This window comes from Stenella coeruleoalba (genome assembly GCF_951394435.1).
Source record: "Stenella coeruleoalba genome assembly, chromosome: X".
NCBI lineage: Eukaryota > Metazoa > Chordata > Mammalia > Artiodactyla > Delphinidae > Stenella > Stenella coeruleoalba.
The window spans coordinates 120,338,993-120,354,879 of record NC_137152.1 but is presented as its reverse complement, the minus strand read 5'-3'; the positions used below and the strand labels follow the sequence as shown (position 1 = coordinate 120,354,879).

The 15,887-nt window shown below is 41.4% G+C and overlaps 1 protein-coding gene across 6 annotated transcripts in view; it reads right to left on the bottom strand.

Moving 5' to 3' along the window:
* The window catches only part of MTMR1 (myotubularin related protein 1), a 78,348-nt gene that overhangs the window by 33,617 nt on the left and 28,844 nt on the right, over nt 1-15,887 (bottom strand). For all 6 annotated transcript variants that reach the window (XM_079911653.1, XM_079911649.1, XM_079911648.1 and 3 more), the window contains 4 exons: nt 3,677-3,778; nt 3,275-3,358; nt 2,121-2,270; nt 1,124-1,312 (listed from right to left, as the gene is read on the bottom strand). In XM_079911653.1, the coding sequence (XP_079767779.1) occupies nt 1,124-1,312; nt 2,121-2,270; nt 3,275-3,358; nt 3,677-3,778 (525 nt within the window). The remainder of the gene's footprint in view (nt 1-1,123; nt 1,313-2,120; nt 2,271-3,274; nt 3,359-3,676; nt 3,779-15,887) is intronic.

Genomic DNA, 15,887 nt, shown 5'->3' with positions numbered 1-15,887 from the left:
CTTGGCAGGCACGTGCCTCAAGGGCCATGGGCGCACCTGACGGCTTGTTTGCTCTTTGAAGTAAGAGGGAAGGAATCCTCCCGAGAGTGAGATGGGGGGGCGCAAGACGTTGGCTCTTTGGAGACTGTGGTCAACGATGGACTCATCAGTGAGCAAAGAAGGGGCACAAGCTGCCAAGAGAAACAAAGACCCCCAAGCACTGCTTAGGGGGACACGGCGGGGGAACCCTCAGACACCCCCCTTCTTGCCATTCTCATGAATGGCACGCTCTGGCGCACCGCTGAAGGGGCCTCGTGCTGTCTAGAGTGCCCTGCCCGTCTCATCCCGCTGATCACCCAGGGCCAGCTCAAACGCCATCTCCTCTGTGAAGCCTTGCCCAGCGGCACGAGCTCCCCCGGAACACCGAGCTGGCACCTCCTACATGTAGCCTCGTCTGTCCTGGTGTTTCCCCCAGCACCTTGTCCCTAGTACATGCTCACTGCATGTTGATTACCCGAGCATCACCTTACAGGTAGGCATGAGATGGTAAGGGCTGTGGCCACCATCCTCATACCTGAGACTCCTTGTGGAGGGGTCAGGACTCTGACTGCCAGAGGCCTGCCTGCAGGACCACACTCTCAGCAAGTCATTTGCAGGAAACAGAAATGACGCCGTTCAGAGCCCTTCCCGTTGGAAAGCGGGTACTGGAGGCTTGACAGCACAGCCTGGGCCTCTTCAGCTGGTGGGGATCAGATGGGAGCTGGGTGCGGATGGCAACTTTGTGTATCTGCCTTGTTTCACATAGCTGACTCCAATCTAACAGAACTTCAGGCAGATATGAATTAATCAAGCAATCACCATAGTTCACAGGTTAAAGGGACTTCCAAGGGCCTCATGATCCTTTCATTAAAATACTTACTAGATTCTCTAGGCGATCATTCTCTTTCTGGGTCTTTACTTAATTAGTTCAGCAGACAGGATTGTGGAGGGGCAATGAGACGACAGGATTCCCAAGGGCTAGGGACCCAGGAGGCCCAGCTGTGGGCTACACCGCAAGAGTCCACCTTCCCTGGGCTATTTGAATGGCATGATGACTTACAAACAGTACAGGAGAAAAACTTCTGCAGCAGTATCAATAATGTACCTTGTTGGTGCTGGCGACCTTGTTTTGCCGGGCATCAAAGATGATGAGTTTGTGAGCCTGCGCATTAGCATCCATTATCGTTTGCAAGTACTTCTCATCTTCCTTGCAGCGTTTATCATTGGGACCCACAAGTGGCTGGCTGCAACGGGTAATCGTTGCCTGACTTTCTGGATGAATCCATGACAACACCTAGTGTTTGAAAGCCATAAATATTAGTACGGTCCTAAAATAATACGTGCTCTATGACCAGGTAGTGAAAACAAGTTCTCTTCTCAAGCACAGCTGCTTCGGCATATTTTCCTCAAAGGGGAGGAGTCAGCCTGAGGACAGCGTGATAGTGGCCCTGGGACTCAATGTTTGGGTCAGGCTGAAAGAAGTCTGACTAAATGAGCTCTAAGAATCCCCGTCTACCTTTAAAATTCTATGATTCTAAGAAAACCAGAGACTAAGTCAAACTATGACTGACATCAAGCCCCATTTCTATTTGATTGACTAGCTTTATTTTGTTTCCTAATTTAAAAACACCTTTGGATCTCAACAGTGGCATACGTGGCCATATGAGGACAAAGTAAATATACAGTCTCTTAATGAAATCTAAAGCTAAGCCCCCAAACCTCCCATTTTCCTCCAGCAGCCAAGTGACTCAGGGTTATACCAGAGCACAAACTCGGGTCTCAAAATCGTTCGCTCCCTGCTTCACTGTGGTGATAGAATCCTGGGTGTACACATATATCCAAACTCATCAGATTGTATCCATTAAACACATGGAGGTTTTTTATATATCAACAAAGTTGTTCAAAAAACTTCACCCCCTGCTGGCTGCTGTCTACTTTTGCAATGGTGCCCCTTCCAGTATAGGTAGAGCCTTGCACTCAGTATCTAAGAAACAATGCATTTTCTCAAGGATGATTCACTAATTTTTTTCTGTCTTGCTTTTTTCCATATTAGATCGAATACAGTACACGTTTATATCTAAATGACAATGCTTATTACTTACTGGGATTCTGCCTTTTGCTCGAAACGCTGCCACTTTTGAAAGGTCGTCATCTTTTACACTAGTTGGCACGACAATGATGGCGGGGTAGGTGTCACAGAGCTCATAATTACTGTTTACTTTGGATATTTTCCAACTCTCATTTGGCAAGCCCTGCAGGGTGTCAGAGGAAAGTCAGGGGGTGGAGAGGAGCACACTTTTACACTTTCAAAAAGTACTAAGCATGAACCACATCCATTTCTTCTTTTCTTTTCTTTTTTTTCAAAAATTTATTTATTAATTTTTTTGGCCATGGCATGTGGGATCTTAGTTCCCCGACCAGGGATCAAACCCGAGCCCTCTGCAGTGGAAGCGTGGAGTCTTAACCACTTGACCGCTAGGGAAGTCCCCATTTCTTATTTTCTACTAAAATCCATTTGTAATTCATTGTTCATTGCTACTTAAAAGTTTAAATATACATTTATTTGATATAACCCATTTCCTACCTAATTCATTAAAAAAAAACCTAATGAAGCATAATTTCCAAACATACTAAAACATGAAAATTGTATACTTGAATCCCAGTCGTATGCATTTCTTGTCATGTTTTCTATAACAAATGAGCATAGTGCTGTTCTTAAAAATACCCATGGAAGTCATTTAGAGAAGCAGAAAGTTCTTAAAAATGTCTAAAATAAGGAATATAAAATCACCATACCAAATATAAGGTGCAGGCAAAGAGTAAATGTCATGAAAATAACGTCTTGTTGGAATATCTTCAAACTAACAATGCACTAAAGAGCTTCTAGCTATAGGAACACCTCATCAGACTGATGTAGCCATGCCATATACTTAAAATCTAACTTAAACCACTGGTTTTGATCCTTACTCATTAATTTGCTACCAGAATACGTAATAAAAACCATCTGGCTGGTTTGGTTTGTCAACCTCCGTCCCTGTACTCCACTTGCACTCTGGAAAAAGGAAGAACAAACAGTGCCATAACCAAAGGTTTGGTATGGGGAGAACGGACATCCAGAGCTGAAGAACCCACAAGCCAAGTGAGTTACACCCATGGACAACTTGTTTCAAAAGGTTTCTTCTCCACTACATTTCTACCCTTTTAGGAAAAACATGCTCAACCTATTATTTCCCGATTGATAAGCAACACACTTTACCTGTCTTTTATATTCAGATACTGGATCATAAATTTTCCATCCATTCACTGGAAATTTTTCTTTATAGTTGAATGCAAAGAGTGTCTGGATACAAAACCACAAAATACATATGTCAGCATTTCTTTGCTATGTCATATGCCTGCTATTAAAGCTTTTCATTCAGTTATGAGCTGAATGTATTAAGATTCCTACTTTAATCTGTAAATTTTGAAGCAACAAGTTGGCAGTTTTCTTCATCCTACACAGAACTGACAAATTTAAAATATTCTAATATTAGTTACCAACAGAGAGAAAACAGATAAAGGAAACCTCTGGAAGAAAGAACAGTTAAACATGAAATTTTTACACCTCTGTGAAGGCATTTAGACCCACACATAAAAAGATTTATTTTGGTGTACGTACCTGCCCATTGGAAAGAGGAAATGCATGTTTGTTGAGGTTATCAAATATCCCTAGTTTACTCTGTTCTTCCTGTTTATAAGCAAGTCGCAAGTTCCTCATATCCTGTTAAACAATTAGCAAAACTCGTTTATTCAACATGTATTGAGTACCTACGAAGTAGACACCACGCTATGAAGAGATAAATAAAATATTTTTATTCATTTCTCATGAAACATAGTCGGCCCTCCCTATCTGCAGGCTGCACATCCACAGATTCAACTAAGCATGGATCAAAAACACTGGGGGAAAAGTTCCAGAAAGTTCCAAAACACAAAACTTGAATTAGCAGAGTGCCAACAACTACCTACATAGCATTGACATTGTATTAAGTATTATAAATAATCTAGAGATAATGTAAAGTACACAGGAGGATGTGCGTAGGCTCTATACAAATACTAATGCCATTTTATATAAGGAGAATTAAGCGCCCCAGATTTTGGTATTTGCTGGGGGGAGGGGGGTGTCCTGTAACCAATCACCAGTGGATACCGAGGCAATTCGCAAAGCACCTCCAACAAGATAATAAAAGATTAAGTGAGAAAACTGGAACAAAGGGGACGTGTTGGGGAAAAACCTCATCAGATGGAACCAAGAATAAGCTTAGTACATAAAAGACATGCCATCAAGTCCTGTGCACTTACTTGCTAAAGGTGTGCTATAGAATCAACCAGTTGTGGGCTTTAAGTTGCTAAAAGAGTCAATTACGGAATTCACACCATCCATCAAATAGAAATGCGACAGAGGTTTCTCCTCTGAACTCAAAGCAAGGACTCTGTGTCATGTATGGCCCTCAGTGACTTCCTTACAGAAATTATAATGCTGTTTCTCAAGATCGGTTTCTGAAAGCACCCTGCCATGCAAGCTGCCAGCCGAAAGATCAAGTGGAAGTTTTCAGGAGCAATGCCAACGAGGTGGCTCTGACGGTGCAGTTTCTTCCTGGGACTGATCCGAGCACTACCCCCTGACCTTTCTAAACCTATGTCGTTAGCTAAACACAAAAATCTCATTCTTCTTTAACCTTACATCAAATTTGAAAATAAATATGACCACAAACAAATTAAACCAAGAGCAATTGGGGAAGTGAGGAAGTTACTGTTATGATATTATTTCTAACAGCGAAAGAATGGAAATAGTAACTTAAATGTCCATAAATAAACAGGGTCTGGCTAGAGATTACTACAAGCAACTGTATGCCAATAAAATGGACAACCTGGAAGAAATGGACAAATTCTTAGAAATGCAAAACTTTCTGAGACTGAACGAGGAAGAAACAAAATATTAACAGACTAATCAGAAGCACTGAAATTGAAACTGTGATTAAAAATCTTCCAACAAACAGAAGCCCAGGACCAGGGGGCTTCCCAGGCGAATTCTATCAAACATTTAGAGAAGAGCTAACACCTTTCCTTCTCAAACTCTTCCAAAATATAGCAGAGGGAGGAACACTCCCAAACTCATTCTACAAGGCCACCATCACCCTGATACCAAAACCAGACAAAGAAGCCACAAAGAAAGAAAACTACAGGCCAATATCACTGATGAACATAGATGCAAAAATCCTCAACAAAATACTAGCAAACAGAATCGAACAGCACATTAAAAGGATCATACACCATGATCAAGTGGGGTTTATCCCAGGAATGCAAGGATTCTTCAATATACGCAAATCAATCAATGTGATACACCATATTAACAAATTGAAGGAGAAAAACCATATGATCAGCTCAATAGATGCAGAGAAAGCTTTCGACAAAATTCAACACCCATTTATAATAAAAACCCTCCAGAAAGTAGACACAGAGGGAACTTACCTCAACATAATAAAGGCCATATATGACAAACCCACAGCCAACATCATCCTCAGTGGTGAAAAACTGAAACCATCTCCACTAAGATCAGGAACAAGACAAGGTTGCCCACTCTCACCACTCTTATTCAACATAGTTTTGGAAGTTTTAGCCACAGCAATCAGAGAAGAAAAAGAAATAAAAGGAATCCAAATTGGAAAAGAAGAAGAAAAGCTGTCACTGTTTGCAGATGACATGATACTATACACAGAGAATCCTAAAGATGCTACGAGAAAACTACTAGACCTAATCAATGAATTTAGTAAAGTAGCAGGATAAAAAATTAATGCACAGAAATCTCTAGCATTCCTATACACTAATGATGAAAAATCTGAAAGTGAAATTAAGAAAACACTCCCATTTACCATTGCAACAAAAAGCATAAAATATCTGGGAATAAACCTACCTAAGGAGACAAAAGCCCTGTATGCAGAAAACTATAATACACTGATGAAATTAATTAAAGATGATACAAAGAGATGGAGAGATATACCATGTTCTTGGATTGGAAGAATAAACATTGTGAAAATGACTCTACTACCCAAAGCAATCTACAGATTCAATGCAATCCCTATCAAACTACCACTGGCGCTTTTCACAGAACTAGAACAAAAAATTTTACAATTTGTATGGAAACACAAAAGACCCTGAATAGCCAAAGCAATCTTGAGAAAGAAAAACGAAGCTGGAGGAATCAGGCTCCCTGACTTCAGACTATACTACAAAGCTACAACAGTCAAGACAGCATGGCACTGGCACAAAAACAGAAATATAGACCAATGGAACAGGATAGAAAGCCCAGAGATAAACCCACACACATATGGTCACCTTATCTTTGATAAAGGAGGCAAGAATATACAGTGGAGAAAAGACAGCCTCGGGGGACCTTGAAGATGGCGGAAGAGTAAGACGCAGAGATCACCTTCCTCCCCACAGATACACCAGAAATACATCTACACGTGGAACAACTCCTACAGAACACCTACTGAACGCTGGCAGAAGACCTCAGACCTCCCAAAAGGCAAGAAACTCCCCACGTACCTGGGTAGGGCAAAAGAAAAAAAGAAAAAACAGAGACAAAAGAATAGGGATGGCACCTGCACCAGTGGGAGGGAGCTGTGAAGGAGGAAAAGTTTCCACACACTAGGAAGCCCCTTCGCGGGCGGAGACTGCGAGAGGCGGAGGGGGGAGCTTCGAAGCCGCGGAGGAGAGCACAGCCACAGGGGTGCGGAGGGCAAAGCGGGGAGATTCCCGCACAGAGGATCGGTGCCGACCGGCACTCCCCAGCCCGAGAGGCTTGTCTGCTCACCCGCCGGGGCGGGCGGGGCTGGGAGCTGAGGCTCTGAGGCTCGGGTTTCGGTTTTGGACGGAGCGCAGGGAGAGGACTGGGGTTGGCGGATTGAACATAGCCTGAAGGGGTTAGTGCACCACGGCTAGCCGGGAGGGAGTCCGGGGAAAAGTCTGCACCTGCCGAAGAGGCAAGAGACTTTTTCTTCCCTCTTTGTTTCCTGGGGCGTGAGGAGAGGGGTTTAAGAGCACTGCTTAAAGGAGCTCCAGAGACGGGTGCGAGCCGCGGCTAACAGCGCGGACCCCAGAGACGGGCGCGAGCCGCTAAGGCTGCTGCTGCCGCCACCAAGGGGCCTGTGTGCGAGCACAGGCCACTCTCCACACCCCTCTTCCGCGGAGCCTGTGCAGCCCGCCACTGCCAGGGTCCCGGGATCCAGGGACAACTTCCCCGGGAGAACGCACGGCGGGCCTCAGGCTGGTGCAAAGTCACGCCGGACTTTGCCGCCGCAGGCGCGCCCCGTACTCCGTGCCCCTCCCTCCCCGCCGGCCTGAGTGCGCCCCCGAATCAGCGGCTCCTTTAACCCCGTCCTGTCTGAGCACAAAACAGACGCCCTCCAGCGACCTACACGCAGAGGCAGGGCCAAATCCAAAGCTGAGCCCCAGGAGCTGTGAGAACAAAGAAGAGAAAGGGAAATCTCTCCCAGCAGCCTCAGGAGCAGCGGATTAAAGCTCCACAATCAACTTGATATACCCTGCATCTGTGGAATACATGAATAGACAACCAATCATCCCAAATTGAGGAGGTGGGCTTCGAGGGCAAGATCTATGATTTTTTTCCCCTATTCCTCTTTTTGTGAGTGTGTATGTGTATGCTTCTGTGTGAGATCTTGTCTGTATAGTCTTGCTTCCACCATTTGTCCTAGGGTTCTATCCGTCCATGGTTTTTTTAAAAAATTTTTTTCTTAATAATCAATTTTAATTTTAATAACGTTATTATACTTTACCTTCGTTCTTTCTTTCTTTCTTTCTTTCCTTCCTTCCTTCCCTCCTTTAGACAACGAATCATCCCAAATTGAGGAGGTGGTCTCTGACAGCAAGATTTATGATTTTTCCCCCTTTACCTCTTTTAGTGAGGGTGTATGTGTATGCTTCTGTGTAAGATTTTGTCTGTATAGCTTTGCTTCCAACATCTGTCCTAAGGTTCTATCCGTCCCTTTTTTTTTTTCTAAATAAGAATTTTTTAATTCAATAACTTTATTATACTTTATTTTATTTTTACTGTATCTTCTTTCTTTCTGTTTTTCCTTCTTTCCCTCCTTCCTTCCTTCCTTCCTCCCTCCCTCCCTCCCTCCTTTCTTTCCTTCTTTGCTTCTTTCTTTCTTTCTTCCTTCCTTCCTTCCCTCCTTTCCTTCTTTCTTTCCTCATACTTCTACTAATTCCCTCTACTTTTTCTCCCTTTTATTCTGAGCCGTGTGGATGAAAGGCGCTTGGTGCTCCAGCCAGGAGTCAGGGCTCTGCCTCTGAGGTAGGAGAGCCAATTTCAGGACACTGGTCCACAAGAGACCTCCCAGCTCCACATAATATCAAACGGCGAAAATCTCCCAGAGACCTCCATCTTAACACCAGCACCCAGCTTCACTCAACGACCAGCAAGCCACAGTGCTGGACAACCTATGCCAAACAACTAGCAAAACAGGAACACAATCCCACCCATTAGCAGAGAGGCTGCCTAAAATCATAATAAGGCCACAGACACCCCAAAACACACCACCAGACGTGAACCTGCCCACTAGAGAGACAAGATCCAGCCTCATCCACCACAACACAGGCACTAGTCCCCTCCACCTGGAAGCCTACACAACCCACTAAACCAACCTTAGCCACTGGAGACAGACATCAAAAACAGCGGGAACTACGAACCTGCAGTCTGCAAAAAGGAGACCCCAAACACAGTAAGATAAGCAAAATGAGAAGACAGAAAAACACACAGCAGATGAAGGAGCAAGATAAACATGCACCAGACCTAACAAATGAAGAGGAAATAGCCAGTCTACCTGAAAAAGAATTCAGAATAATGATAGTAAGGATGATCCGAAATCTTGGAAATAGAATGGACAAAATGCAAGAAACAGTTAACAAGGACCTAGAAGAAATAAAGATGAAACAAGCAACGATGAACAACACAATAAATGAAATTAAAAGTACTCTAGATGGGATCAATAGCAGAATAACTGAGGCAGAAGAACGGATAGGTGACCTGGAAGATAAAATAGTGGAAATAACTACTGCAGAGCAGAATGAAGAAAAAAGAATGAAAAGAACTGAGGACAGTCTCAGAGACCTCTGGGACAACATTAAACGCAGCAACATTCGAATTATAGGGGTTCCAGAAGAAGAAGAGAAAAAGAAAGGGACTGAGAAAATATTTGAAGAGATTATAGTTGAAAACTTCCCTAATATGGGAAAGGAAATAGTTAATCAAGTCCAGGAAGCACAGAGAGTCCCATACAGGATAAATCCAAGGAGAAATACGCCAAGACACATATTAATCAAACTGTCAAAAATTAAATACAAAGAAAGCATATTAAAAGCAGCAAGGGAAAAACAACAAATAACACATAAGGGAATCCCCATAAGGTTAACAGCTGATCTCTCAGCAGAAACCCTACAAGCCAGAAGGGAGTGGCAGGACATACTGAAAGTGATGAAGGAGAAAAACCTGCAGCCAAGACTACTCTACCCAGCAAGGATCTCATTCAGATTTGATGGAGAAATTAAAACCTTTACAGACAAGCAAAAGCTGAGAGAGTTCAGCACCACCAAACCAGCTTTACAACAAATGCTAAACGATCTTCTCTAGGCAAGAAACACAAGAGAAGGAAAAGACCTATAATAACGAACCCAAAACAATTTAGAAAATGGGAATAGGAACATACATATCGATAATTACCTTAAATGTAAATGGACTAAATGCTCCCACCAAAAGACACAGATTAGCTGAATGGATACAAAAACAAGACCCTTATATATGCTGTCTACAAGAGACCCACTTCAGACCTAGAGACACATTCAGACTGAAAGTAAGGGGATGGAAAAAGATATTCCATGCAAATGGAAACCAAAAGAAAGCTGGAGTAGCAATTCTCATATCAGACAAAATAGACTTTAAAATAAGGACTATTAAAAGAGACAAAGAAGGACACTACATAATGATCAAGGGATCGATCCAAGAAGAAGATATAACAATTGTAAATATTTACGCACCCAACATAGGAGCACCTCAATACATAAGGCAAATACTAACAGCCATAAAAGGGGAAATGGACAGTAACACATTCATAGTAGGGGACTTAAACACCCCACTTTCACCCATGGACAGATCATCCAAAATGAAAATAAATAAGGAAACACAAGCTTTAAATGATACATTAAACAAGATGGACTTAATTGATATTTATAGGACACTCCATCCAAAAACAACAGAATACACATTTTTCTCAAGTGCTCATGGAACATTCTCCAGGATAGATCATATCTTGGGTCACAAATCAAGTCTTGGTAAATTTAAGAAAATTGAAATTGTATCAAGTATCTTTTCTGACCACAACGCCATGAGACTAGATATCAATTACAGGAAAAGATCTGTAAAAAATACAAACACATGGAGGCTAAACAATACACTACTTAACAATGAAGTGATCACTGAAGAAATCAAAGAGGAAATCAAAAAATACCTAGAAACAAATGACAATGGAGACACAACGACCCAAAACCTGTGGGATGCAGCAAAAGCAGTTCTAAGGGGGAAGTTTATAGCAATACAAGCCCACCTTAAGAAGCAGGAAACATCTCGAATAAACAACCTAACCTTGCACCTCAAGCAATTAGAGAAAGAACAACAAAAAAACCCCAAAGCTAGCAGAAGGAAAGAAATCATAAAAATCAGATCAGAAATAAATGAAAAAGAAATGAAGGAAACAATAGCAAAGATCAATAAAACTAAAGGCTGGTTCTTTGAGAAGATAAACAAAATAGATAAACCACTAGCCAGACTCATCAAGAAAAAAAGGGAGAAGACTCAAATCAATAGAATTAGAAATGAAAAAGGAGAGGTAACAACTGACACTGCAGAAATAAAAGAGATCATGAGAGATTACTCCAAGCAACTCTATGCCAATAAAATGGACAATCTGGAAGAAATGGACAAATTCTTAGAAATGCACAACCTGCCAAGACTGAATCAGGAAGAAATAGAAAATATGAACAGACCAATCACAAGCACTGAAATTGAAACTGTGATTAAAAATCTTCCAACAAACAAAAGCCCAGGACCAGATGGCTTCACAGGCGAATTCTATCAAACATTTAGAGAAGAGCTAACACCTATCCTTCTCAAACCCTTCCAAAATATAGCAGAGGGAGGAACACTCCCAAACTCCTTCTACGAGGCCACCATCACCTTGATACCAAAACCAGACAAGGATGTCACAAAGAAAGAAAACTACAGGCCAATATCACTGATGAACACAGATGCAAAAATCCTCAACAAAATACTAGCAAACAGAATCCAACAGCACATTAAAAGGATCATACACCATGATCAAGTGGGGTTTATCCCAGGAATGCAAGGATTCTTCAATATACGCAAATCTATCAATGTGATAAACCATATTAACAAATTGAAGGAGAAAAACCATATGATCATCTCAATAGATGCAGAGAAAGCTTTTGACAAAATTCAACACCCATTTATGATAAAAACCCTACAGAAAGTAGGCATAGAGGGAACTTTCCTCAACATAATAAAGGCCATATATGACAAGCCCACAGCAAACATCATCCTCAATGGTGAAAAACTGAAAGCATTTCCACTAAGATCAGGAACAAGACAAGGTTGCCCACTCTCACCACTCTTATTCAACATAGTTTTGGAAGTTTTAGCCACAGCAATCAGAGAAGAAAAGGAAATAAAAGGAATCCAAATCGGAAAAGAAGAAGTAAAGCTGTCACTGTTTGCAGATGACATGATCCTATACATAGAGAATCCTAAAGATGCTACCAGAAAACTACTAGAGCTAATCAATGAATTTGGTAAAGTGGCAGGATACAAAATTAATGCACAGAAATCTCTGGCATTCCTATATACTAATGATGAAAAATCTGAAAGTGAAATCAAGAAAACACTCCCATTTACCACTGCAACAAAAAGAATAAAGTATCTAGGAATAAACCTACCTAAGGAGACAAAAGACCTGTATGCAGAAACTGATAAGAACTGATGAAAGAAATTGAAGATGATACAAATAGATGGAGAGATATACCATGTTCTTGGATTGGAAGAATCAACAGTGTGAAAATGACTCTACTACCCAAAGCAATCTATAGATTCAATGCAATCCCTATCAAACTACCACTGGCATTTTTCACAGGACTAGAACAAAAAATTTTGCAATTTGTATGGAAACACAAAAGACCCCGAATAGCCAAAGCAATCTTGAGAACGAAAGAAGGAACTGGAGGAATCAGGCTTCCTGACTTCAGACTATACTACAAAGCTACAGTTATCAAGACGGTATGGTACTGGCACAAAAACAGAAAGATAGATCAATGGAACAGGATAGAAAGCCCAGAGATAAACCCACGCACATATGGACACCTTATCTTTGATAAAGGTGGCAGTAATGTACAGTGGAGAAAGGACAGCCTCTTCAATAAGTGGTGCTGGGAAAACTGGACAGGTACATGTAAAAGTATAAGATTAGATCACTCCCTAACACCATACACAAAAATAAGCTCAAAATGGATTAAAGACCTAAATGTAAGGCCAGAAACTATCAAACTCTTAGAGGAAAACATAGGCAGAACACTCTATGACATAAATCACAGCAAGATCCTTTCTGACCCACCTCCTAGAGTAATGGAAATAAAAACAAAAATAAACAAATGGGACCTAATGAAACTTCAAAGCTTTTGCACAGCAAAGGAAACCATAAACAAGACCAAAAGACAACCCTCAGAATGGGAGAAAATATTTGCAAATGAAGCAACCGACAAAGGATTAATCTCCAAAATTTACAAGCAGCTCATGCAGCTCAATAACAAAAAAACAAACAACCCAATCCAAAAATGGGCAGAAGACCTAAATAGACATTTCTCCAAAGAAGATATACAGACTGCCAACAAACACATGAAAGAATGCTCAACATCATTCATCATTAGAGAAATGCAAATCAAAACTACAATGAGATATCATCTCACACCAGTCAGAATGGCCATCATCAAAAAATCTAGAAACAATAAATGCCGGAGAGGGTGTGGAGAAAAGGGAACACTCTTGCACTGCTGGTGGGAATGTGAATTGGTTCAGCCACTATGGAGAACAGTATGGAGGTTCCTTAAAAAACTACAAATAGAACTACCATACGACCCAGCAATCCCACTACTGGGCATATACCCTGAGAAAACCAAAATTCAAAGAGTCATGTACCAAAATGTTCATTGCAGCTCTATTTACAATAGCCCGGAGATGGAAACAACCTAAGTGCCCATCATCGGATGAATGGATAAAGAAGATGTGGCACATATATACAATGGAATATTACTCAGCCATAAAAAGAAACGAAATTGAGCTATTTCTAATGAGGTGGATAGACCTAGAGTCTGTCATACAGAGTGAAGTAAGTCAGAAAGAGAAAGACAAATACCGTATGCTAACACATATATATGGAATTTAAGAAAAAAAAATGTCATGAAGAACCTAGGGGTAAGGCAGGAATAAAGACGCAGACCTCCTAGAGAACGGACTTGAGGTTATGGGGAGGGGGAAGGGTGAGCTGTGACAGGGCGAGAGAGAGTCATGGGCATATACACACTAACAAACGTAGTAAGGTAGACAGCTAGTGGGAAGCAGCCGCATGGCACAGGGATATTGGCTCGGTGCTTTGTGACAGCCTGGAGGGGTGGGATAGGGAGGGTGGGAGGGAGGGAGACGCAAGAGGGAAGACATATGGGAACATATGTATATGTATGACTGATTCACTTTGTTATAAAGCAGAAACTAACACACCATTGTAAAGCAATTATACCCCAATAAAGATGTTAAAAAAAAAAAAAAGACAGCCTCTTCAATAAGTGGTGCTGGGAAAACTGGACAGCTACATGTAAAAGAATGAAATTAGAACACTCCCTAACACCATGCACAAAAATAAACTCAGAATGGAGTACAACCTAAATGTAGGGCCAGACACTATCAAACTCTTAGAGGAAAACATAGGCAGAACGCTCTATGACATAAATCAGAGCAAGATCCTTTTTGACCCACCTCCTAGAGAAATGGAAAAAAAACAAAAATAAACAAATGGGACCTAATGAAACTTCAAAGCTTTTGCACAGCAAAGGAAACCATAAACAAGACCAAAAGACAACCCTCAGAATCGGAGAAACTATTTGCAAATGAAGCAACTGACAAAGGATTAATCTCCAAAATTTACAAGCAGCTCATGCAGCTCAATATCAAAAAAACAAACAGCCCAATCCAAAAAATGGGCAGAAGACCTAAAGAGACATTTCTCCAAAGAAGATATACAGATTGCCAACAAACACATGAAAGAATGCTCAGTATCATTAATCATTAGAGAAATGCAAATCAAAACTACAATGAGATATCATCTCACACCAGTCAGAATGGCCATCATCAAAATATCTACAAACAATAAATGCTGGAGAGGGTGTGGAGAAAAGGGGACCCTCTTGCACTGTTGGTGGGAATGTAAATTGATACAGCCACTATGGAGAACAGTATGGAGGTTCCTTAAAAAACTAAAAATAGAACTACCATACAACCCAGCAATCCCACTACTGGGCATATACCCTCAGAAAACCATAATTCAAAAAGAGTCATGTACCACAATGTTCACTGCAGCTCAATTTACAATAGCCAGGACATGGAAGCAACCTAAGTGTCCATCATCAGATGAATGGATAAAGAAGATGTGGCACATATATACAATGGAATATTACTCAGCCATAAAAAGAAACGAAATTGAGTTATGTGTAGTGAGGTGGATGGACCCAGAGTCTGTCATACAGAGTGAAGTAAGTCAGAAAGAGAAAGACAAATACCGTATGCTAACACATATATATGGAATCTAAGGTAAAAAAAAAGGTCATGAAGAACCTAGGGGCAAGACGGGAATAAAGACACAGACCTACTAGAGAATAGACTTGAGGACAGGGGAGGGGGAAGTGTAAGCTGGGACAAAGTGAGAGAGTGGCATGGAGATATATACAATACCAAATGTAAAACAGCTAGCTAGTGGGAAGCAGCCGCATAGCACAGGGAGATCAGCTCAGTGCTTTGTGACCACCTAGAGGGGTGGGATAGGGAGGGTGGGAGGGAGGGAGATGCAAGAGGGAAGAGATATAGGGATATATGTATATGTATAGCTGATTCACTTTGTTATAACGCAGAAACTAACACACCATTGTAAAGCAATTATACTCCAATAAAGATGTTAAAATAAATAAGTAAATAAATAAAAAATAAACAGGGTCTGGCTAAATGTACTACAGTACCACTAATGGAATACTACAGAACTGTTAGAAACAAGAAGCAGCTCGTTATATACTGCTCTTAAGGAGACACAAGGTACATGGTTAAGGGAGGGGGAAAGGGGCAGGACAGTGTATATAATATACAACCATTCACATTTTCACATACATACTTGTGTGCATGGGCCATCTGTGGAAACTGGTAACAGTGTGTGGCTGCAGGGAGCAGATCAGGGTGGCTGGGTGTTGGGTGGAGGGAAACTTACTTTTTACTACACTCAGTGTTTGTACTTTTTGAATTGCATATCACCTGTTTAAGCACGGCCCTGGTAATTCTAGGCTGGAAAACATTTTAAAGAAGCTATTAGCAAAAACTCACCCCAGCCACAAGAAATACCATAGGAAAACAGCCACAGGACATCTGCCTAAGTAACATTAGGTTCCTGCTGTGCCCTCCCTCCAAGCTTCTGTGGCTACACACGTGCCAG